We start from the raw sequence: 26960 nt of genomic DNA, 5'->3' as shown, positions 1-26960 counted from the left end.
TAAAGGTTTTTTCCTGTTTATTAAAATGTAAAACTTTGATCTGTTGTGGCTCACCCTACCCCTGGGAGACCATGATATGAACAAACTTGAATCTGCACTACCTAAGGATGCTTGCATATTAATATGTCTAATGAAGGCTTGCTGTTCTTCTGAAGAAGGTTGTTAAAATCCTCCCCTCCCCCATATAATCCATATGATATGAAAATTTAATCTCCTATTGTGACTTCACCCTACCTTCTGGGGCCATTACTTGGACTAACTTGAATTTTCACTTCACTATGTAAGAAAGCTTTCACATATGCTTTTTCTTTCATTCAAGTAATGTCGCCCGCGTGGCACAGTGGTAAGAGTGTTCACTCGAGAGTCGCGGAGTAAGGAGTTGATCCTAACATCATGGGACATTGAATCCAAGTGTGGGACATGGAGACCAGTCCTTTGGATGAGACTGTATAAACCGAGGTCCCGTGTCGAAATAGGTGCTGGCACTAAAAAGATCCCACACTGCTCAATGGCCCTGAGTGCTGAGTATAGGTTAAAATTTGCAGCTCTCCACCGGCAAGTGGTGGTGTCTCCAAATGAGTATAAAATTCTCGAGAGGGACGTTAAACAATAAAGAAACAAACCATCATCCAAGTAATTGTAAGACATCAACATTACTTTCGCCTTTTCTTGATTATTTTCTCATGGGAAAGGGCATGGCCTGTCGAATTAATTTGAATCCCCTTGACCCAAAGATACTCTGTGCCAAGTTTGGTTGAATTCACCCAATGGTTCTGGAGAAGTTGAAAATGTGAAAAGTTTATAACAATGGCAACAAAGACAGACAATTAATGGACAAAATTTGATCAGAAAAGCTCTCTTAAGCCTTTGGCTCAGGTGAGCTAAAATCATATTTTGGTGGTGTTCATAAATTAGTACACTTATGATTGTGCCAAAACTTAAAATAAAACTAAAATGAAAACAGACTCATTAAATAGCACCTCCTTTTCTGAATTTTGGAACCATTTGCTAACTAGAAAACTGACCAGTCAGCAAGGGCCCCGCTGAGGGGTAGAAATATAAGAGTGCAGCTTACAGAATAAGAATTTTAATTGATAACAAAAATTTAAAAATATATGAAGAAGAATATGCAATAACAACTGTATTTATAAAATTAAAATTTCAAGATAATTCCTCAATATCCAACAACCTGTAAAGAGTATCCCTGTATTTACACAAGGCAGTAAAAAACATCATATCTATAATAACTCAATTAAATGTATATTCAAACAAGAATAAAGCATGTGTTTTCAAATATCACCCAGGCTTGACCTTAACTTCAAAACAAAGGTTAATTTATCTTAAAGTGACAAATAAAGATAAGCCTGGAAAATTTTCTGCCCAAGACAAGATAATTAATCCCAAGGGATTAATTGTACTGCTCTCTTATCCTTTTCTTCCAAGTTTACAATAAGAACTCTTTCAGTAATGATAGTAATGATAGAATGAGTTTATTATTGGACTACCCATTAAAATTAATAGTATTCTTGAATTTACAAGGGCAGCCAAAAAAAAAGAGAATAAATTAATAAAATAAATAAATAAATAAAAACCAAAAAATAAAAAAAAAACCATATCTTTATGTATATCTTGTTTTTAGAATTCAATAAAATCATAACTCATTGTATATTTTACCAATATAAAGTATGAACATTATTTAAATCCACATTTCAGGGAATGTAAACATCATTCAGAATTGACCTTAACTTCAAAATAAACTTCATTTGCAGACAGAGGTGTTAATTAATCTCAATTTGACAGAAACAGATAATGATTTGGATTTTCTTCAAGAGGAAAGTTAATTAATCCCATGGGACTAGTTGCAGCTTTCATAGTTTACAATTGGAACATTCTCAGCAGTTATCTCTCTTTGCCCTGGCATTCATTCTAATGTAAAGTTAAGGAATCTACCCCACCACCCCAGCTCCAAACTGGATGACATAGAGAACCAAACTAAGCATCAAAATATGACTTACTGCCTCTTCAACCAACATACCAAATTTGAACTTAATTGGTCAACTACAAAAAAAGTTATTAGAAAAAAAACAGAAAATTTGTGGACGGAAGAATGACAGACGGACAGACAGACAGACAGACAGAGTGATTACTATAGGGCACCCGCAAATACTTGCAGGGCCCTAATTAAAAAAAAAATAATACAAAGAAATAGAGAAAAAAGGGAAATGCACAGAATACCATAGAAACCTCAACCTCCAAGACTAGAGCTAAACTTACTCCAAATCATTCATACTTGAAAATGCACCTAAACTTTGTATGTTATACTATAACTAAATATTATTAGTTATCCAGGTCCAATCAAGGGTATACGGTCATTTACCCCGGGTTTTATTCCATACACCCTGAGGCCGAAGGGTGTATGGAATACAACTTGGGGTAAATCCCTGTACACCCTTGATTGGACCTGGATAACGAATTTATTTCCTATGTACCCAAATAAATTCTTTGTAAACAAGTAACAATCAACTGTATTTTACTACATCCTACAATGCATTGTGACGTCATGTTATCTGCTTTTTATCATAGAGAAACTATGCATTGTGACGTCATGTTTTTTACCCCCTGCTCAAGTCGGGTGTACGGAAATTTACACCAGACTTTGTAACCTGTCCAATCAAAGCTCGTGTTACAAGCTACATAGGAACTAATTAATAATATACCTGTACTAATTCCTTTTTTCATACATCTGGAAAATAGACAATGTAACCAGACTTGAGATGCATGCATTCCTAATTTTTTTCATCTTTGAGCCTATAGTTATCTGGAAATTGACCTGATCTAAAATCTTTAATCTGATCACTCATCTAGAAAATATGATAAATATAACATACATGTACAAGGCATGAAAATAATCTCTAAATGGAACACATAGGACATCTTCATGCATGCTCCAAGTATGGTTTATAGTAAACATGGTTACTGAGCTTGCTCCAAAACCTTGGATGCCTATCTGGCCTGAATTATAATATTAACTCATCTTAACTTCTAACACACCTAACTTCAAAATGATATGTTTCTAAAGTAGATTTTTCATGCACATATCAATAGTGCTGTGATGAGCAGTGACTGGGAAGGCCATGAAGCTTAATGGGACTATGGCACAACTGTTAAAAATTTTACTAGCCCTAAAAATTGAATGTGCACCTTGGTGCCACCAATGGTTGATTTAATGCGTCATTTTACTCTTCAATGCAACTATGGCACAAGCCCTTCCACAAAAATGCACCTGCGGACTCCCCAAATTTTGGCTGGTTTTTCCAAGATTTGGGCCTCAGTTGCACCCATACAACCCACCCCCAGGCCCGAGCGAGCAGGATAAAACACCCAGTAGTCTGTAAATCAATGCATGCCCTAATAAAAATTCACCAATTGATATGGAGCCATTCACCTTTCCTCTGAGATACACACCTTCTTCTAAGGCCTACTGCTTTTTAGCTGAATTTCCTCTGCAACTGACCACATGTCTTAGTTTCGCATTTACAACTCTGTACATGATAAGTGTCATAGTGACTAGTCTGGTACCCTTCCCACAATTCCGTTTGCGCACTCTCTACTCAATGTAGAGAGTGCAAACGGAATTGTGGGAAGGGTACCAGACTTCATAGTGACACCTACATGTTGCAAATCATTTTTTTCAGCAAGCACTCTGCTACACTGCAAATGTGTCCCATAATTATTCTAATTATTTTTTCTACATAAAATATCACATCAAACAGGGGATATCTCAGTTTTTTAAGAAATTTGACAGGGTCTTCAGTACGAAACTATCCCCTGCCACCTATCTTTAATTTGTTTTAACCTATATGTATTGTGTGTTGCTATCGCCAGTCGTTTCAGTGACAATTATAGTCGATAAATATAGGGAGAAGTACCTGACAATAACAAAGCGCAAACCATTATTTGTTTTATTTATTTTAACTTAAGGAGGAGAAGGACCTTGAGCTGAAAAAATACTTGTCATTCAATTTTTTTCATATTTTGTATATTTCTAATTAAAAATGTCCCACATATCTTAAAGCAGTTATATCATTAGGTTTCTTACCTTATTTTGGAGATATTGATTGACAAATACTATGACCTATAGTATCTAAGTGGAGTTTTAATTCTCCATGTTTCCGGGCTCATTACTCTGTCCATAATGAGATTTTTTAAACATATATATAAAAAATATTGAATTTGACATGTATCTTTTAAAATATTTTAGAGTATGAATAGGGTTTAAAAATCGAAAAAGCAAGTTTCGTCAATCACACTGCATCCGGATAGGGAAAATTACGCACTTTTTAAGACAACTTAAACAATAAAAAACGTAATTTACAAAAAATTCTATCATTCAATATTTTTTAATTTATATTGAAATGCAAATCCTTCATATTATTGATTAACTGTAAAAATTTCGAATGATGAAGCTGACCTCAATATTTCACAGAACATCGTTAAAGAGGACATAAGCATGACAAAAACATGTCATGTTACATTTCTCAAGGACGGGAAAAACCAATTATGACGTCACACGTAAGCTAAATAAGCAAAACAAGAGGCCCATGGGCCTTGAATCGCTCTTCTGATAAACTGTACAACCTATCACTTCTATTTGAAGCCTCAAAGTATCCTGTATATTTACATAAACCCTTGAAATTCCAATTCACACTCTGAGAACCCAAGATGATTCTAAGCCAATTAGTACCTGAGAGTTGGTCATGGTGACCTACTTATCACTTGTCATTCTCTGAGGACCCATCAACTAAGTTTGATGATTCTAAGCCAATTAATACCTAAAATATTTTTTAAAATTATAATCATAAAATTTTATAAGTAGGTCAAAGTGACCTACTTTTCAATTGTTTTACTCCAAGGACCCAAGATGCATCAACTGACAAAGTTTGATGATTCTAAGCCAATTAGTACCTGTAATATTTAATTAAAGCCATAAATTTTCAAAAGTAGGTCACCGTGACCTACTTTTCAGTTGCTGTACTCCGAGGACCAAATATACATCGACTGACAAAGTTTGATGATTCTAGCCAATAAGTACCCAAAATATTTAATTACAGCCATAAATTTTCAAAAGTAGGTCACAGTGACCTACTTTTCAGTCAACCTACTCCGAGGACCAAAGATGCATCAACTGACAAAGTTTGACGATTCTAAGCCAAATAATTCCTGAAAATATTAAATACAGCCATAAAATTTCAAAAGTAGGTCACCGTGACCTACTTTTCAGTTGTTGTACTCCGAGGACCCAAGACGCATCAACTGACAAAGTTTAATGATTCTAAGCCAATTAGTACCCGAAATATTTGATTAAAGCCATAAATTTTCAAAAGTAGGTCACCTTGACCTACTTTTCAGTTGTTGTACTCCGAGGACCCATGACGCCTAAACTGACAAAGTTTTATGATTCTAAGCCAATTAGTACCCGAAATATTTTATTAAAGCCATAAATTTTCCGAAAGTAGGTCACGGTGACCTACTTTTTAGTCGATCTACTACGAAGACCCAAGATGCATCAACTGACAAAGTTTTATGATTCTAAGCCAATTAGTACCCGAAATATTTTATTAAAGCCATAAATTTTCTGAAAGTAGGTCACGGTGACCTACTTTTTAGTCGACCTACTCCGAAGACCCATGACGCATCAACTGACAAAGTTTGATGATTCTAAGCCAATTAGTACCCGAAATATTTAATTAAAGCCATAAATTTTCAAAAGTAGGTCACAGTGACCTACTTTTTAGTCGATCTACTCTGAAGACCCAAGATGCATCAACTGACAAAGTTTGATGATTCTAAGCCAATTAGTACCCGAAATATTTAATTATCGCCATAAATTTTCAAAAGTAGGTCACGGTGACCTACTTTTTAGTCGACCTACTCCGAAGACCCATGACGCATCAACTGACAAAGTTTGATGATTCTAAGCCGATTAGTACCCGAAATATTTAATTAAAGCCATAATTTTTCAAAAGTAGGTCACGGTGACCTACTTTTTAGTCGATCTACTCTGAAGACCCAAGATGCATCAACTGACAAAGTTTGATGATTCTAAGCCAATTAGTACCCGAAATATTTAATTATCGCCATAAATTTTCAAAAGTAGGTCACTGTGACCTACTTTTTAGTCGACCTACTCCGAAGACCCAAGATGCATCAACTGACAAAGTTTGATGATTCTAAGCCAATTAGTACCCGAAATATTTAATTAACGCCATAAATTTTCAAAAGTAGGTCACTGTGACCTACTTTTTAGTCGACCTACTCCGAAGACCCAAGATGCATCAACTGACAAAGTTTGATGATTCTAAGCCAATTAGTACCTGAAATATTTAATTATAGTCATACAAATTGAAAAGTAGGTCACGGTGACCTACTTTTCAGTTGACCTTTTTTGAGGACCCAAGATGCATCAACTTACAAAGTTTTATGATCATAGGACTTAAAATGTCCAAATTATGCCTCTAAAACGCTTTGAAATTGAATGCCTGCAAAGTTCAAAAAGTAGGTCACTGTGACCTACTTTTTAATAAATATGTTTTATGGCCCCAAGATGCATCATCTTACAAGATTTAATGATTCTAAGCCTCCCCGTATTCGAATTAATGACCTTAATTGTTTTAAAAAAGATTAGCCATAAAATTCAAAAAGTAGGTCAAGGTGACCTACTTTTTAGTTGACGTACTTTGAGGACCCAAGATGCATCAACTGACAAAGTTTGATGATCATAGGCCTTAAGGATGGATTGTTGTCAGCATTTTACGTCGTCAATGGGTCTCCATAAATTATGCAAGTCGTAAAATGCAAAATTCATATTTAATTATACTGAAGGAAAAACTATTAGTTAATTTGTCAGTTTAAGTAATGTTGAATCTATTTTTTTTGAAAGAAATAAATTTTTCGTAATATTTTCATTGATTTGCGACAATCGCCATTGTATTCGCAGTTCAGTAGCGAATGTCAACATGTCCAGATCATTTCCCGTAGAAAACCCTGAGAGGGTCGTTTTGTAAAATTAACAAGCTGTGAACATTATCGAAGCATTGCAGAAGCCCAGGGACAGTTATAACAAATTAAATCATAGTTATTTATGTCCGGGGCATTCCGATCAGCCAAAGGGAAGCTTGAACTTGAAGGTCACAAACATGTGCAAGATTGCAGGTCCACGTTGCCTCGTCTGATGTCATGCCATGTGCAGTGAGCATGTAAGTTAGTTATATATGTCTGAAGATTTTTATAATTTTGAAATTGAATTACATGCTGGTTTGTATTGATTTATGGGAATTCGCACGGAAATTTATAGATCTGTTATCAATATTTCGTCTGCTTATTCCCGCGACTTGTCAACATTTGAAGAGGATATCTTTCGTGTGTTCGTCAGGTTTATGAATAATAATTCACAAAATAGCATTTTTTGTATATGATTACAACAAATTTTATATTTCTAACTAGTCTACTTTGTTTAAGACACAACAATCATCAAGTTTATTAGAAAAGTAAGGTGTTCCGCTTGGGTACAAATCAAACGGAAAAATAACTTGATATTGTATGTGGAAATATCAATTATATTGAAACACACAATTGTCTAATAAATAGAGCAAAATGAAACATTATTGTTCAAAAACTATTTATATTATTGTTTTTTACTTTTCTGTACTTTCAGGATAAAAAATATTTATTTATTTATATCTAATACACTATAATATAAGACATATTACATGCGGTAGAATCTATTAAAATCTTCATTCATTTAAATAAATAAATGAAAAACAGATGAGATAAGTTGTTTAATCTTATAATCAATTTCCATTAATTTAAAAAGATAGTCTAAGGGATGTTCATGTTTAATTCTTAGGAGAAAAACAACCCTACTTTACCCTAGACTAGAAAAAAGACTGGAGGTCAGACTGTAGGATGATTGAGCAAGGGTTGCTGGCAGATGGACTATTGAGGTACATGTATAAGAAATATGGACACAACTTTATCTAACTATCATGTAATGCAGTATCTGTGCTGCTATGTAAAATATATTACTTTTTTTTTAAATTATAGGTCAACAAAAAATTTGGACTTTCACCAGGTGGACAATTCTCACATCAAATGAATGATGGCTGTCTGTGGAAAAGAGATTCTCTCCGAATATATCATGTCAGAAGCAGGAATTACATATTTATCTGATCAAAGAAATGTTTTTGTAGAAATGTGGAAGTCAATGCATGTTATCAAAGTCACTGATGCTTGTTGCATGATTCCATTCTTGATTTTTTTCAGAGACTTTCAGTCAAAAGTAGTTTTATTTATAATCAAATAATGTTTAATTATTTGATTCCCAAGTACACGATACAGTGCACGCTTTGTAGAATGTTATTACTTTACAAGATCTTTGATTCAAATTTGAAATTTTACTCCCAGAGTGAATTTTTCAAGCATTATCTTTCATTAGATTACAATTTGAAGATTTACATGTACTGGCATTACAAACTTGTAAATGATATATACCTAGCTCTATGTATTCAGTTGCTTTACATTTTCTAATACAGTTAAAATCTTAAAATACAGTTCTGAAATGCATAAAAATGTGCCTGCTTTAGATCATTTAGTTAAAGGGTGATTTTAACAAGAGTATGCCGAACAAAATTGCTGGTAGTGGTCGGATTAAAATTTAGATTTTTACAAATGAACTACATATACATGTACTTGCAGTAGAAACCCTCAAGAGGTCATTTTTAATTCAATTTCAATACAAGTTATTGACACTGATAAATAAATGTTTGTGTTACAAATTCTCAAAAAGAAATTTCATCCTTGAATAAGTATTTTGCATCTAAATGTGAAATTAAGTTTGATAGCTGCATGCATATTATTGTTACAAAGTTCAAGGATGTCATTTTCAGGCAAAGATGTCAAAGGGCATTTGATTGTCATAGATGGCTTTTTTGTTATCTTAAAACTCCAGCAAATTTTATGCAATATATGATCACATTGAGGAGTTATATATATTGGTGCTGAACAAACTATATACTTATAAATGTGTGTAGGTATTTATTGTCCCTTGCTTTTGCGAAAGCGAGGGGACATTAAATCTCATTTGTCTATCAGTCTGTCCATCTGTGTCACAAAAACTTTAACCTTGGCCATAACTTTTGAGTGAGAAGAGATTGGGCTTTTGTATTTCACATGTACATTACCTGTAATAAGACCTTTCAAAATATACTGTGAATTTTGACCCTGTGACCTTGGCCTTGAAGTTTGACCTACTTCTCAAAAAAAAAAAAATTAACATTACCTTAAATTGGTCATAACTTTTGAATGAGGAAAGATAGGACTTTCATATTATGCCTGTTCATTACCTGTGACAAGACCTTTTGAAAATATACTATAACTTTTGACCCCATGACCTTGACCTTGAAGTTTGACCTACTTTTCAAAAAATTAACATTTCATTAAATTGGTCATTAAATTTAAATGAGAAAAGATAGGGCTTTCATATTAAATAAGAACATTACCTGTAAGAATACCTTTCAAAATGTACTATGATTTTTGACCCCATGACCATGACCTTGAAGTTTGACCTACTTTTCAAAATTTTTATCTTTGCTTATAACTTTTGATTGAGAATAGTTAGGGTTTTCATATTTGACATGTGCATTAGTAGTGACAAGGTGTTTCAAGCATGCTATAATTTTTGACCCTTTTAACTTGACCTTCATGTTTGACCTAAATTTCAAAAGTTTTAACTTTGGTGATTACTTTTGAATGACATATGATAGGGTGTCCATATTTTACAAGTGCATTACCTGTGTCAAAATGTTTCTGAATATGCTATGATATTTAACCCTGTGACCTTGACCTTCCAGTTTGACCTAATTTTCAAACATTTCATCAGTTTGCTAACTTTTGAAGGAGCAAAGATAAGGCATTCATATTTGACAAGTGCATTAATTTACCTGTGACAAGCATTTCCAAATGTACTATGATTTTTAATCCCATGACCTTGACCTTGAAGTTTGACCTAATTTTTAAAAAGTTTAGCATTGCTAATAACGTTTGATTGAAAGAAGATATGGTATTTACATTTGATATGTGCATTACATGTACCTGTTTCAAGACCTTTCTGATTGTATACTCTGGTTTCTGATATTTTTTTTTTACATGTGAATTACTTGTGAGAAGATCTTTTGGATTTTATTATGATATTTGACCTCATGACCTTGATCCTGAAGTTTGATGTAGTTTTGAGAAGCTATAGTCTTTGCCATAACTGTTATTAATTCAATAATTTATGTCTTTTTTGTTTGATGCACAGACAAGACAGGACAAACAAACAAGACAGTTACAATATGCCATAAATAATGGCATCCCATCCACTAAGACATCGAAAGCAGGGGACCACAATTCTTTGAATTTGCTTGTTGTTTTCAAAGCTCAGTCGACAAATGTAAAATATCCAATAATAACATAATACCAGGGACCTACATGTATATGTATATAACTACATATTCATGTATAGGCATGTATATTAGTCCCTCTGATATTCATATATTAAGCATTGAATGTCTAGATTCATATGGCATGTTCACTATACATGTATATTGATTTCATGTTTATATCATAAATAATGTATTGAAATCTTTTTTTAGTTTATGATAATTTTCTGTATGATTTTTCTCATAATTTTTTGGAAGGTTTATTATTTATTCCTGGTTATATTGAAGGTTAAGTTGCTTTGAATTAGTCATGAGCATGTGAAAAATGTATATGATAATTTTCCTGTAATTGCCACTAGAAAATTTATGTATTTTATAAAATTGTCAAACATAACTTATTCATAAGAATAAAATGACAGAGGAAATTCGAAATGAATTTTTTGAATATCATTAGTGTAAAATACCATAAAAATAGAATGTATAACTGGTGGAAATGAATGTATTTATGTCTCAATTACACCAAATCGATATATTTTTGGGGATTAAAAATCTTTCGTAGAGACATTAAAAACACTCTGTAAATTGAAGATTTCAGAAAGTATAGAGTAAATTCGGGCTAATTTTTTTTCGATAATTTGCCTGATTACTATATCTTTTTTACCTTGTAAATTAATCTTGAACCTTTGAATTTTCATCAGACAAAAATCTAAATATTTGACATTATATAGTCAATTGTAAAAATTGAGATGAAATTTCATGTGAATTCATGAAAACTGAGAATTTTGGGAAAAAATATCGAGGAAATTCGGATTAAATGTATTTATTGAATGTAAAGGAATTCATGTTATCTTTTCACCAGCTCATTTCATATGAATTAGTCATCAAAAATAAGTAACAACTTTAATTTTATGGTGAAAGATATTTTTTCAGTCAGCAATATTTATTCATATGCATAAATTTCAAAACTTCTCTGTGTAAAAGTACTATTTTTAGGACTGACTTTCAAATGACCTTGACTGAAAACCAAGGCCGATGACACTAAAGTTTTTGGATGTTAAAACAGTGTAAACAGTCTGAATATTGAGTATTCAAAAAATCAAGATTCTGCCATTATAAGAAATATGAGAAGAATCCATCCTTAAATTGTTCAAAATATGCCTCTAAATCATTTTGAAAAAGAATGGCCGCAAAATTTAAAAAGTAGGTCACCGTGACCTACTTTTGAGTCAACATGATATGAGGTCCTAAGATGCACCAACTGACAAGATTTGATGATCCTAGTCCTTATAGTAAGCAAAATATCAACATTTTAATAAAATGTAATTTTTGGTCAACTTTGAAGTGACCTTGAGACCACGCCCTTTGCCCCAGGGTAAATCCCCGTGCAAATTTTAATCTACAACATATCCTCATCCTTTTGTGTAAGTTTGGTGATAATCTGCCCAGTGGTTCTTGAGAAGAAGATTTTTTAGCAACCAGTACTTTTTTCCCTATTTTCCTAATTATCTCCCCTTGTTAAAGGGTCACAACCCCAGTTTTAGTATAAAAGGGAGCCCTTGGGCCAAGGATACCCTGTGACAAATTTGACAATAATTGGCCAAGGGGTTCTTGAGTTATGGCCCATATTCTAAAAAGTTTACGCACACCGCACAAATGGCCATAGCATTAGCTCTTTGAGCCTTTGGCTCAGAAGAGCTAATAAGATACACCTACATAAGATTTCCGTCATCAGCCATGCAAAAATAATTTTTGTGTTCCCCGTTTCTCAAAATATTTCATCACATACTGATTATGACCTGTTTTTACATAATAATACCACCTCTGTGTTCACCGAGTATGATCTTGCTGTACTAACAGATCGTGTATGCTGTCACCGACTTGTTGGACGTGCAGTTTAGGGAAACAGAGGAGTGGATCAATCTTTTTCATAATTTGTTAATGTTTACAAGAATGTTAAAACTTTTTATTTTTTTTATATAAGATGGTAATTAAAGTTAAAAAATTGTCAAAAATTTATACAAGAACTGATGCTTTACACATTTTGTACTTACATAAATGGAGACTATGACGTAGTTAAACAGAGTCATGTGACCATGTGTCCTTCATCCCCTTAAATGTTTTTTTTTACCTTTTTGTTATACTTATACATGTATTGTTTTCGGTAGTTCATGGGCTAGTGACTGGCAACCTCGGGCTAGTAACTTTGTCACTGCCACTATCCTGACGGGCTTGTAACTAATTTTTGTAATTGCACACCCCTGACATTATTTGATTTGTAAAGAATGTCCACTCTCCCCACTTACCATTAGGGAGACTCTCTATAGACTTCTGAATGTGCACTTCTTCATTAAACACAATACTCTTATTCTCTTTCTTGGTGGCTACTGGTGTATCCTGTGAAGCTGTGAGCTCTGTCCCTGTTGCATCTGTAATTCATTGTCTTCATGAATATGTATACTGTATACTACAGTAATATGTTTTATTGAAATACGAACTTAACCACATACCATTGCCAAATGGCTCTACATGGATAATCTTTCATCTATCAGAAATGAAATGTCCTTAATTTGCATCATGTCCCTTGCTGTTTATAGTAACTATGGATATATTTTATATTCAGTGCTTTGTTTATGTAAATTAGCTCACCTCTCACTGACACAGTAATATAAGGTTCTATGTACTGAGTGGCATCTTTAAGTCCAATTCTCTCTATTTTTACTGTCAGTACTTTCATTCCACTGTATGCTAGAGGTCTCGGCAGCAAGCTTCCTTTCGCTAACATAAATAAACATTTGTTATTAGATTTATAATGTACATGTATATACCACCATTCATGTAAACATGCATGGATTTTACAAATTGTAACCATGTTGTTCTTAAGATATACATTGACGTAGCTTTATGGCATATGACTTTCTAGGTAAAATCTTGCTCCCTGTAGAGGCCAAACCCAGCACTACATGGGGCATGATTTCAACAGATTTGAATCCACACTCCATGATGAATCTAATTTTGGTAGTGCTGTTCTTGAAAACAATATCTTTTATGATTTTTCCTTTAAAATTTTTACTTTTAATTGTTCCTTTATTATAATTCTATCCTAAACCTGAGGGCCACACGATTTACAGTGTTGAATTTAATCAACATGGGGATGCTTTCATTTGATTAAATCTATATTACAGAGCAAGGGTTGCTTGTTACTTTGTTTCTTATTTACTTTATATAGTACTAAAGAAATTCTTTTTTCTGTGTGGTATTAATTTATGCTATGTACCCATTCACAATTCTCCTCGCAAATTTGTCCCGTATTTAAAGTACATTTAAGGCATATAGTGGCAATCTAAGAATCCATGTAATTTTCTACCCATGGATTGAACAGAAACTGAGATTTCGTGGAATTATGACCTAAGGCTCATGAAAAAAAGTACCTTTACAGTATTAAGAAGAAAATTTTTAAGAATTTATTGTATATACAGGTGACTCTCGATCTCTCGAAGTTCAAGGGACTGCAAGAAAAGTTCGAGAGATCGAGGGGTTCGAGAGATAGAAAGTGAATAATATCCGGAATTTTCAGTTCCGATCATCATTGTTCTACTATTATAAATACCGGAAGTATATGTTGATAATATCATTGCACGTTTTCATTCATATTTAATAGGTAATTCACTTGATTTCAAAAGATTTCAACAACAATGATCGTATTTTGAATAAATAAAACAATCTCTTTCAGTTTCAATATTTCTTTGTTCTCATTTCATGATAACATGAATCCTGAATAGCAGTCGTCGGTGTTGCTACCCCCCGGGGCTTGATCGGGTCACCAGATTTCTCATATTAAATCAGTATTCAATTCTTGTGCAATGTTAGTCATACTGGGATTACGTAGACTATAATAAAACTTTTCTTATAATCTATGGAAAATTATTGACATGTCTCTTAAATTGTTTTCTAAAAATTATCGTCTCGCTGTCAAGTCAAAATATGTTGTGAAGCAATTCGTTTATAATTTACAAATTATAACCAATTAATTATATCAACACTCGGATGCTCACAGGTATAGTGTCATCTATGTAAACACCCAATTAACGCCTCCATGCCAGCCCCAGGCGCTCATTATTATCCAGGTAAGTCCAAGCTGCATTAATTTAACGCTTGATTGGCGTGTACACACGTGCAATCAAAACTTCGAGAGATAGAGAGTAAAATACAATGAAATGTATATAACGGGACCCAGGTCTAGGTTCGAGAGATAGAGAACTTCGAGAGATCAGAAGTTCGAGAGATCGGAAGTAAATTTGCTTAGTTATATAGAGGAAAACAAGAGGCCCATGGGCCTTGAATCGCTCTTCTGATAAACTGTACAACCTATCACTTCTATTTGAAGCCTCAAAGTATCCTGTATATTTACATAAACCCTTGAAATTCCAATTCACACTCTGAGAACCCAAGATGATTCTAAGCCAATTAGTACCTGAGAGTTGGTCATGGTGACCTACTTATCACTTGTCATTCTCTGAGGACCCATCAACTAAATTTGATGATTCTAAGCCAATTAATACCTAAAATATTTTTTAAAATTATAATCATATAATTTTATAAGTAGGTCAAAGTGACCTACTTTTCAATTGTTTTACTCCAAGGACCCAAGATGCATCAACTGACAAAGTTTGATGATTCTAAGCCAATTAGTACCTGTAATATTTAATTAAAGCCATAAATTTTCAAAAGTAGGTCACCGTGACCTACTTTTCAGTTGCTGTACTCCGAGGACCAAAGATACATCGACTGACAAAGTTTGATGATTCTAGCCAATAAGTACCCAAAATATTTAATTACAGCCATAAATTTTCAAAAGTAGGTCACAGTGACCTACTTTTCAGTCAACCTACTCCGAGGACCAAAGATGCATCAACTTACAAATTTTGACGATTCTAAGCCAAATAATTCCTGAAAATATTAAATACAGCCATAAAATTTCAAAAGTAGGTCACCGTGACCTACTTTTCAGTTGTTGTACTCCGAGGACCCATGACGCATCAACTAACAAAGTTTTATGATTCTAAGCCAATTAGTACCCGAAATATTTTATTAAAACCATAAATTTTCCGAAAGTAGGTCATGGTGACCTACTTTTTAGTCGACCTACTCCGAAGACCCATGACGCATCAACTGACAAAGTTTGATGATTCTAAGCCAATTAGTACCCGAAATATTTAATTAAAGCCATAAATTTTCAAAAGTAGGTCACGGTGACCTACTTTTTAGTCAATCTACTCTGAAGACCCAAGATGCATCAACTGACAAAGTTTGATGATTCTAAGCCAATTAGTACCCGAAATATTTAATTAACGCCATAAATTTTCAAAAGTAGGTCATGGTGACCTACTTTTTAGTCGACCTACTACGAAGACCCAAGATGCATCAACTGACAAAGTTTGATGATTCTAAGCCAATTAGTACCTGAAATATTTAATTATAGTCATATAAATTGAAAAGTAGGTCACGGTGACCTACTTTTCAGTTGACCTTTTTTGAGGACCCAAGATGCATCAACTTACAAAGTTTTATGATATAGGACTTAAAATGTCCAAATTATGCCTCTAAAACGCTTTGAAATCGAATGCCTGCAAAGTTCAAAAAGTAGGTCACTGTGACCTACTTTTTAATAAATATGTTTTATGGCCCCAAGATGCATCATCTTACAAGATTTAGTGATTCTAAGCCTCCCCGTATTCGAATTAATGACCTTAATTGTTTTAAAAAAGATTAGCCATAAAATTCAAAAAGTAGGTCAAGGTGACCTACTTTTTAGTTGACGTACTTTGAGGACCCAAGATGCATCAACTGACAAAGTTTGATGATCATAGGCCTTAAATTGTTCAAAATATGCCTCTAAATCATTTTGAAAAAGAATGGCCGCAAAATTTAAAAAGTAGGTCACCGTGACCTACTTTTGAGTCAACATGATATGAGGTCCTTAGATGCACCAACTGACAAGATTTGATGATCCTAGTCCTTATAGTAAGCAAAATATCAACATTTTAATAAAATGTAATTTTTGGTCAACTTTGAAGTGACCTTGAGACCACGCCCTTTGCCCCAGGGTAAATCCCCGTGCAAATTTTAATCTACAACATATCCTCATCCTTTTGTGTAAGTTTGGTGATAATCTGCCCAGTGGTTCTTGAGAAGAAGATTTTTTAGCAACCAGTACTTTTTTCCCTATTTTCCTAATTATCTCCCCTTGTTAAAGGGTCACAACCCCAGTTTTAGTATAAAAGGGAGCCCTTGGGCCAAGGATACCCTGTGACAAATTTGACAATAATTGGCCAAGGGGTTCTTGAGTTATGGCCCATATTCTAAAAAGTTTACGCACACCGCACACCGCACAAATGGCCATAGCATTAGCTCTTTGAGCCTTTGGCTCAGAAGAGCTAAAAATGGGACCGGAGGTTCTCTTCGAGAGATCGAGAACTTCGAGAGATCGGAGTTCGAGCCATCGAGAGTCACCTGTACATGTATTTTTACATTTATGTAAAACTTTGATAACTTATTGTGGCCCATCCCAACCCCTGATGTCTGTGATGTAAAAAAAAACTTATAGATTATATAAAGATGCACACATACTAACTTGACAAATATTTTAAATTGTTCCACTACATCACTACATATTCTGGTACAGAGGCCCATTGGCCACAATGATCAGTTACCTTGCTATTCTGTAGAAGAGGATTTGAAAGATTTTTCCCTATTTATATCCAGGAAAATCTTTCACCCCATAGCCCATAGGCCCCCCTTTCATGTTAACATTCTAGCTATAATGGTGACAACTTTACCAAACTTGAATCCACACAACATGGATGATGTTTCAATATGAATTTAACTAACATAGCCTTACTGTTCAGGAGAAGATTTTTGACAGATATTTTCCTGTAAACACTCTGACATTGTACAAAATTTTATCTCCAATTTTAGTCCTATCCTAACCCCGTGGTCCATAATTTAAAAAGTTGAATCCATACAACTTGGGATTATATTTAATATCATGGTTTAGTGTAGCCTTTCTACTTTTGAAAGGATTAAAAAAAATTTCCTATATACTGTTAAAGTGGAAACTTTGGCGATGTGGAAAAATTGAGGAACGATTAAATATTGTCAGTTTCCACTCATCAACTTCCACATTCTTGTTAAAGAGCACTGTTTTAAAATGCTATTAGATTGTCTAAGTTTTCACTCGCCATATTTTTGAATCGTCAAAACTTTCAATCCTTCGATATAACCACACTGACAGTATTTCTGTGATCAGATCTGACAGCAGCAAGGCCTTTGCCAAGGGGTATGTGTTTGGTGCTATTGCATCCCTCCCTTTTTAAACACTTAAAAAATTATAATTTATTTGTTTGAAGAAATGCTGCTTGATTTTGTTTCTCTAATATCTGAAAGAATGGCTTCAAGAAAAGAACAGAATCTAACAAATGGTACCAATTTGTAACAAAATTTCTGGCTCAGGGGAAGGGAGTACCACTGGCATACCCGCTTTTGCACCCCCTCTCCAGAAACCTGGCAACAGCCCTGAGCAGGTGATCAGAAAACTGAAATTGAACCTTCTGTTCGGTTAAGCTAATAAAACTCTGACCCATCCTCACATGGGAGGTGAGGTGAGGGGCACGATGTGAAAAAATATGAATCTGAAGACGAAAATTGTGAATTCTGGTTATTTAATTTGAATCTCTGTGGCTTTGCTGTTCCACCAAAATTTAAAGAAAAAGATGAAATTTCTGACATAGTCCAAAAGTAAAATTTGAATCTCTTTTGTGGCCCTATCCAAGCCATGGAACCAGTTGAACCTAAAGATGCAATACATGTAATGAACCTTTCATCTGAGTTCTGTATTTTCTAGCTGGCCCAGTGTCCTTCACAAGAAAATTTTTAAATATCCCATTCAATATGCCATATTTTTACTAATTTCTTAATTATCTCCCCTTGAGATTATTGTGTTCCTTCATTAAGATACATCTGAACTTGCTGAATTATCTTTTTATATGAGGACGTATTGTGCTAAGTTTGGTTAAAACTGGCTTAGAAGCAATCTAATTAAAATTTGATGTGGTTCTGAATCTGTTAACATCCCACATGGGTCAAGTCAGAGCGACCTTTCAATTATGAATAAAGTTAACATGAAAATTTTTGCCAATTGGATTCAAGATTCTTTATGTTATTCTAAGAATAGTTCTACTGCTACATCATTATATTTCTGATGCTCAGTAGTCTGTATTACATTGATTTAAGTTTATTATGCTATGAATTTAATTTAATAGTCCACTCATGTCATTCCTGTATAATGAAAAATGAAAATGCAAAAACAGTTTAATACAGAAATCCCACATTCTTGAGAACATAACAGATGGTCACTCTGACGTGACCCCATATTGGATGTTCTTAGATGTTTGAGAAGGATAGTGGATTCAAAACATCTAATTTTAATTAGATTGGCTGAGTAGTTTTTGCATTAAAAAAAAAGAAAATTGGAAAGGCATGAAATGATTAGGGACAACATACAGATCTTTGTCAAGCACAACATGTGCAGAAAAATTTACTTCAGACTTTGGCTCCTAAGAGTTAAAAAAAGGCCTTTATACAAAGAGTTTTTGATGAACAAAAAAATCCCTTTTTTTCCAAGGGAGATTTTTGAACAAGAGATAGATCATATTTTGCTTGAATAAATTAAAAATATTTTTGAGAGAGGAAAACATAACCCATATACCAGTAGTTGAAGATAAAACTCATACTTAGAAAAGGAATCTTTAAAGACCTACCTCTAGATCCCTGTTTTTCATCATCCACTTCATCACTTTCTTGAACTCTGAAATAAAAACAAAGCTTAATAACATGTACATGTACTTGCTTGATATATCGATATATCAACTTTCTTTGCATCAACAATTCCATGCCCCTAAAATAAACATTCTTTTAGAGATATCTACTCTTGGAGTCAAGTAGCATTAAACTCTGAAATGCGGCAAACATAAAATATACCTTTTCTGTAAACTGGGGAATATTAGAATCTAAGGTGGGTGTACCTGTTCTGTGAGCTAGGAATGGTTGATTTGAATTTTTGCATACTTGTTCTGGGAATGGTTGAGTCTAGAATGTTTACATACCTGTTCTGAGAGCTGGCGATTGTTGAGTCTGGAGTGTTTACATACCTGTTCTTAGAGCTGGAAATGGTTGAGTCAGGAGTGTTTACATACCTGTTCTAAGAGTTGGTGATTGTTGAGTCTGGAGTGTTTACATACCTGTTCTTAGAGCTGGGAATGGTTGAGTCTAGAGTGTTTACATACCTGTTCTGAGAGATGGAAATGGTCAAGTCTGGGGTGTTTGTATACCTGTTCTAAGAGCTAAAATGGTTAAATATGGAGCAGGTATTTATATACCTGTTCTGAGAGATGGGAATGGTTGACTACCTGTTCTGTGAGCTGAGAATGTTTGAGTCTGGAGTGTTTACATAACTGTTCTATGAGCTGGGAATGGTTGTGTTTTGAAGTGTTTATATACAGTCAAACTTGTCATAGCGGTCACCTTTATCCAACGGTCACCTGTCCTATGCGGTCATTTTATTTCCTCCCAATGAATTTTCCTATATAATGTAATTCTATTAAGCGGTAACCTTCGTAACGCGGTCAGCGGTCATCAAATTTCATGTAAAATTGCCGTTTTACCTCGTATATAGTGGCCATTTTGTCCGATCACGTGACCTGATCTAGGGTCAGGTGACTTCCAATTTTTGTCACTAATGTAAATAATTGGTCTTGTTTAGCTAGATCATGGAAAAAAACAATTGGCCTTATTAAAACCATTTAAAATATTGGATATTTTTATTTGTTTTTTTTTTAACAAAACTAAACAAGGGTAATAGCGACCGAAAAGGTTATCAGGAAAACGGACTTACGAGAATCTTAATCTTACTGAATATTGGAATCTGGTTTAAAAAATTCTGAGTGATATTAAAAAACAAGGCATCCTTATATATCTATTAATGGATACAATAATTGCATGGCAGGCTGTTTTTAACACCTAGGAAACATATAATTTGTAGAAACCCTAATTACTGTTTTGTATACTCAATGTGTCCTGATTATCTCGTGATTTTCAACTAGGTAAGACGACCGTTATGATAAGTCATGTTTCATTGCTCACAACACCTGTGAATTTGATATCAATTTGTAATATGCGCTGCTTTGATAAACTGAGAATATTATGACTTGTCTGTTTATTACGCAACTATTTATGTATTATTTAACATAAAATTATCAGGACTAACTAAACTTGTTTCTTTAGAGGCAGTTTAGATAAAAAAAATACATTATATTTTATTCATGGCACAACATAATAATGTAATCTTATAATAAAAGAAAGTCTGGTTGTTTGGAGGGAGGATAATGCAATGCCCTATGAGACTCAATATATTTTATGTTGGAGTCATCAAATTTAGCTTGAACTTAATCTTGAGACTATATTTAAAATTTAAAAAAAAATCTAACTGAGACCATTGATGTCCAAAACACATCCTTCTTTAATATTCTATGATGTAGTATTTTAAAACACAGAACTTACATAAATTGGAAAAGAATTTTTCTTGAAAAAAGATGAACCTCTTTTCAAAGGTCACCTCTCTATAAAGGTCACTTTTAATGGTTCCCGCAGGTGACTGCTTAATGCAGGTTTGACTGTACCTGTTCTGTGAATTGAGAATGGTTGCATTTGAAGTGATTATATAGGTTACCTGTTCTGTGAGCTGGGAAGTGTTCGGGCCTGGAGCTGTGCTGCTGTTACATCTACAGGGAAGTCTCGGCATCTCTGCTTTAAAATGCTGTCTAATGCTACAATAATTTTTGTGATGTTGTTAATTACAATAACCAATGTGCCACTATACAACATAAAATCTGGTACAAAATGCTTTAGAAATCTACAACAAGAGTTACTGTATGTTTTTAATTCCACAATGTTAAAATTCACAATTTCTCAAAAAGTACCAATCGCGATGATAATTTCATGCTGCAAGAAATTTCGTATAAGCATATAAACATTTTTAAAAACTAATGAAAGCATTTACGATAGATTTAATTTCACGGAAAAATGTAAAACGTGAACATAGTGAAATCAAAACCATCGTGATTATTTGCCAATCTACAGTATTTAATAAGTTATTGATGCATTTAATTTTATATGTAAATGAGGTAATTTCAAGAAATAACCATATACATGTATAAATAGCTAATCATCAGATTAGTCAGACTACAAAATTTTACTTAATCTGGTTTATTCATCAGAACTCCCTCTGCATCAGTCATACTGTGCAATGTATATAACTTTACACAACCTCAGCAATTCTGAAAATCACATGACTACCCGTACTGATCTATTCATAAACTCACTATTTCCTATCCTCTTGAGGTCATCTAATAGAATTCCATTAACTGTGCCAGGTGCCTGAAAATATACCAACATTACTAGGTAAAGAACATGTCAACTATATAATCCACAGCAAGAGTGCACCCAGGGGGTGGAGGGTGGGTGCCCAAGGGGTCTGGACCCCCCTCCCTCTTTTTGCAGATTAAAATAACCACACACATATCAAGTTCAACAAAAGAGTTTATAAATATAGAGCTGAGTAGTAAGTCTTAAAACTGTTGCCAGGTCTCCCCAAGATATTATATACACTTTGTGTAAAAGCAAAGGGAGTGTACATGTAAATGGGATGGATGTGGGTTGTGAAAACTGCCTTTATGATCATGTGGTGGAACCCCTCCCCATTTCACAGATTCCTGGATCTTCCTATGCAGAGTAAAAATCTATCATTATGAGCATATAATAGTGCAATAAAAATATTTTTTTTTTACATTGATACAAGCAATTTATTTAACAACATGGGCCATGAAAACACTGTAGAAAATATCCTAATTCAGTTCCAGGTAAAAAAAAAAAAAAAAAAGAAGAAGAACAAAATTCTATACAGCACAATGAGTTAACTTTTAGGAGTACCAAATGTAGGAGTGGTAATTACACTGGTTAAACCTGTGGGTTGTGATGATGGAAGAACAGACTACATTTCTTAAAACCATTTTTTAAACTGGGAATAAATGTAGTTTGAAAAACTTGTAAGGGTGCATGTGGTGTTTTGGGCAAATAAAGATGGCTCTGAGTTTCTTAATGATATCCATTCAGTTAGTATATATACATCCCTGATTTGAACAAACTTAAATCCATATGATTTTGGGAATGTTTGCATATCAATATGGTTAAGACTGGCACTGCTATTCTTGATAAGAATTTTTTAAAACAATTTTCCTTCATATTCCAAGGTAAAAATCTGAATTTCTACTTTAGCCCCTTCCTAACTGATGGGGCAATGATCTGAAACAATATAAATCTGCACAACATTGGAATGCTTGCATATTAATATACATGTACTTGGAAAAGAGAATTCTAAATGCTTTTTCCCTATATATTCCATGTAAATATTTCATCCCCTAGAGTGGTCCATTCTGTTTCCTGGGCCATCAATTGAATGGTATCCAGAGGTCTCGGCCCATCATATCCTACAGGTCAGCCCACGATTTAAGACTCTTGGCTCAAAGAAATTACATTAATTCATGAAAAAAAAAATTCATTTCCTACAATACCTTTTAGAGAATAAGTACACAAACTGTCATGTATAATGAATACTATTTAAGAAATAAGGTATCATTTTTAAACTTTCTATCAGGCTTTATGGTAGATTTTGCTAAGAAATAAAGAATATAAAAAATCTGCAGCCAAAAATTGAGGCTAAATCAATCTTATGACATTTCATCGTTCTATACATATTTAATTACCTGTAATGCTTTACATCTCAGGTCCAAACAGATGCCTATCTTCCTCAGGACTTTCTAAAAATATTTTTAAAGATAATGAAACGCAAAATTATTTTCAACGATTATTTCATTTAAATTTTACAAATGATCAATAATCTACCTGACACAATAACATTCAATGGACTTTGGATTCTAGCTAAAGGATTTTGATTCTTTACACATACATTGTACATGCTGTACAACCCATCAAAACAATGCTAAAATAAATTGGCCCAAGTTGGTTATACGGAAAAGTAGTTCGTATTAAAAAAAATATTTGAGGATATAAATGAGTAATTATCACTACTTTTTATTAAAAATAAATTTAAAATAAATATAAGATTCTTTGAGATGTAAATCTTTTTAAATCTAATATTATCTAGTTGTACAATGGTTGTTAGCATAACAGTATTCAATTCTACAGATCTACAAGTCTACAGGTCGACAGGTCTACATGCTCGTTGTACAATAGGTTGTTGAAACTGGAGTATACAGGTCTACAGGTCGACAGGTCTACATGCTAGCTGTACAATAGGTTGTTAGTATAGGAGTATACAAGTCTACAGGTCGACAGGTCTGCAAGCTAGCTGTACAATAGGTTGTTAGTATAGAAGTATACAAGTCTACAGGTCGACAGATCTACAGGTCAACAGGTCTTTATGCTAGTTGCACAATAGGTTGTTAGTATAGGAGTATACAAGTCTACAGGTCAACAGGTCTGCAAGCTAGCTGTACAATAGGTTGTTAATATTGGAGTATACAGGTCTACAGGTCGACAGGTCAACAAGTCGACAGGTGTACATGCTAGTTGTACAATAGGTTGTCAGTATTGGAGTATACAAGTCTACAGGTCGACAGGTCTGCAAGCTAGCTGTACAATAGGTTGTTAATATTGGAGTATACAGGTCAACAAGTCGACAGGTCTACATGCTAGTTGTACAATAGGTTGTCAGTATTGGAGTATACAAGTCTACAGGTTGACAGGTGTACATGCTTGTTGCACAATAGTCTGTTAATAGTATACAAGTCTACAGGTGGACAGGTCTACAGATCAACAAGTCTACAGGTCGACAGGTCTACATGCTAGTTGTACAATAGGTTGTTAGTATTGGAGTATATGTTTACAGGTCGACCTGTGGTGATTGGGCAGAATGTGAAACTGTTTTTCATAAATATTATACATTTTAACGGGGGCCATATTAACATGTAGACCTGTCGACCCGTAGACCTGTCGACCTGTAGACTTGTCGACCTGTTGACCTGTAGACTTCACCGACCCGTACACCTGTAGACCTGTCAACCTGTAGACTTGTTGATGTCAGTTTGTGTTTTATAGATTCATATATGCATATTTATGAATAAAATGAAATATAATTATATGCATATAATAAATAATTAAGAGTTCTTTGATTTCAAATTAATATCTATTTAAGAGGACTATTCACTCCTATTTCAATATGAGTGAATCTGCAGGAACTACATATCCGTATACTATACTTGACCCAATAAATTAATATCCCACACTTTCAGTGAAAGCTGGGGACAAGGAGAGAATGTTGTAGATCCTAACAAAAGGCTAAGTGAACTAAACCCTATTGTGGCCTGGATTGGTCTTGTTATAAATTACAAACCTGTTATATAATATATTGATCATGTAAAATGTAAACCAGAAGTCTCTGGTGAGACAACAGCTCTACTGGTTTATACTTTTAACAAAAAAAAAAAGAGAAAAGTAGCACTTGGGCTTGAAACTTTTCAACAGCAATGAAAAGAATAATGATCCTTGGTTTAGTCTCATTTAGTGGCAAGATTTATTGCAATCAGACTAAAACTGTAAGATGGGTAGCCTTTTGATAGAATTTAACAGAAATGTCTATTTTTAGTAATCATGGCAACACCGATCATCAAAAAACGATAAAGAGAATTTATCTCAGTGTAGTCTACTTGCATGCTCAGTTACGTTAAAATAGGCCAAAATTGTAGGAGGAGTAGCATTTTGAAAGTATTTCACAGAAATTTCTATTTTTAGTAACCAGGGCAACATCATTCATTAAAATCAAAAACAGATAGGTAGAATTATGAAGCTAAGTGTAGTCTACATATGTGCCAAGTTATATTGAAATCAGACCAAATCTGTATGCTGATATTTCACGAAAATTTCTATTTTTAGTTACCATGGCAACACCATTCATTGAAATCAAAAAATGATAAACAGAATTATGTCGCTTAGTGCAATCTACTTGTATGCCAAATTAAACTGAAATCAGACCAGAATTGTAGAAGGATAATCATTTTGAATGTGCTTCACAGAAATTTCTATTTTTTGTCACCATGGCAACATAGTTCACCAAAATCAAAAACCGATAAATAGAATTATGTAGCTTAGTGTAGTCTACATGTTTGCCAAATTATATTGAAATTAACCCAAAACTGTACAATTCCTGTATGAGGACTAGCATTTCGAAAGTATTTCACAAAAATTTCCATTTTAGTAACCATGGCAACACTGTTCATCATATTAACCAGAAGACTCTAACAAACTGAAGCTCTTTTGGTGTGTACTAATAATAAAGAAAGATGTATTTTAGTGAAGTCTACTTCCGTAAAAAGTCTAATCAGATTAAAACTTTTGGAGGAGTAGCATTTAAAAAAATCAAAGAAATTTATTTTTTTTTGGTCATCATGGCAACATCATAATAAATAAAACAAAAAATAGAACAATGCATCTTTATGTTGTCTAACTGTGTACCAGATTTTATTAAAACTGGACCAAAACTGTAGAGGAGTAGTGTTTTGAAAGAAGTTCAAAGAAATATCTATTTTCAGTAACCATGGCAACACCATTTGTTGAAATCAAAAATCAATAAACAGTAGTGTTGAATAATCAGAGAAAAATCATAATCGATAATCGGTTGTAATCGGAAACACAAAATCGATTGATAATCGGCTATAATCAGAATTTTTTCCCTTTCAAATAAAATAAGAAATTCCTTAACATGTTAAAGCATAATTATCATAAAAACATTTGTATCTTCTTCTATTCAGTTTCATAAGTATAAATAAAGTCAGTAATTAATATAAATAAACAAAATATTTTTTACAGTAAATTTGTTTAATGACAAAGAATTCTTATTCTTAATTTTTCTCAGGAAAATTGAAAATAAGAGAAATTCCTGTAGGAAGCTTCATTAAAAAAATAAATACATGTATACAAATGGGAACATTACTGATATTAGTTACACCTTCTATTATTTATTTTCTTGGAATTACTTTCCCTAATTTTAATTTAAACTTTAAAAAATTGTTAATAATTAAGTTTATTGAACGTCTGTACTATTTGTGTACTTCTGATTATAGTAAAACACCATAACGCTAAACATTTCCTGTTGTTAGCCTGACCTTACATTCAATCACGTCGGAAAAAATTGTCTACAACAACCGTTGATGTGAAGTGAAGAAGGTTGTTACCTCTTAAACATTCAGAATAACTTTTTTTACTTTCTGCAAATGTATTTTTGGTAATAAAATTTGAAGTTTACACCCACATTAACTCTTAATATTTTCATCAGCGATGTCGGCGACTTTAGTT

General features: G+C 33.5%; 1 protein-coding gene across 1 annotated transcript in view; it reads right to left on the bottom strand.

Annotated features, from left to right (window-relative positions):
• LOC133183538 (axin interactor, dorsalization-associated protein B-like) overlaps positions 1-26960 on the bottom strand; it is a 32944-nt gene that overhangs the window by 3758 nt on the left and 2226 nt on the right. Inside the window, exons 3-8 of the mRNA XM_061318481.1 lie at positions 23354-23407; positions 21914-21968; positions 21262-21358; positions 19295-19341; positions 13125-13253; positions 12782-12904 (exon numbers count right to left, since the gene is read on the bottom strand). Coding sequence (XP_061174465.1) covers positions 12782-12904; positions 13125-13253; positions 19295-19341; positions 21262-21358; positions 21914-21968; positions 23354-23407 — 505 coding nt within the window. The remainder of the gene's footprint in view (positions 1-12781; positions 12905-13124; positions 13254-19294; positions 19342-21261; positions 21359-21913; positions 21969-23353; positions 23408-26960) is intronic.

The sequence above is a fragment of the Saccostrea echinata genome, unplaced genomic scaffold, assembly GCF_033153115.1.
Source record: "Saccostrea echinata isolate AGI-Se365-2 ecotype Australia unplaced genomic scaffold, CSIRO_AGI_Sech_v1 ptg000009l, whole genome shotgun sequence".
In the NCBI taxonomy this organism is placed as follows: Eukaryota; Metazoa; Mollusca; class Bivalvia; order Ostreida; family Ostreidae; genus Saccostrea; species Saccostrea echinata.
This window is presented reverse-complemented; position numbering and strand designations above follow the sequence as displayed.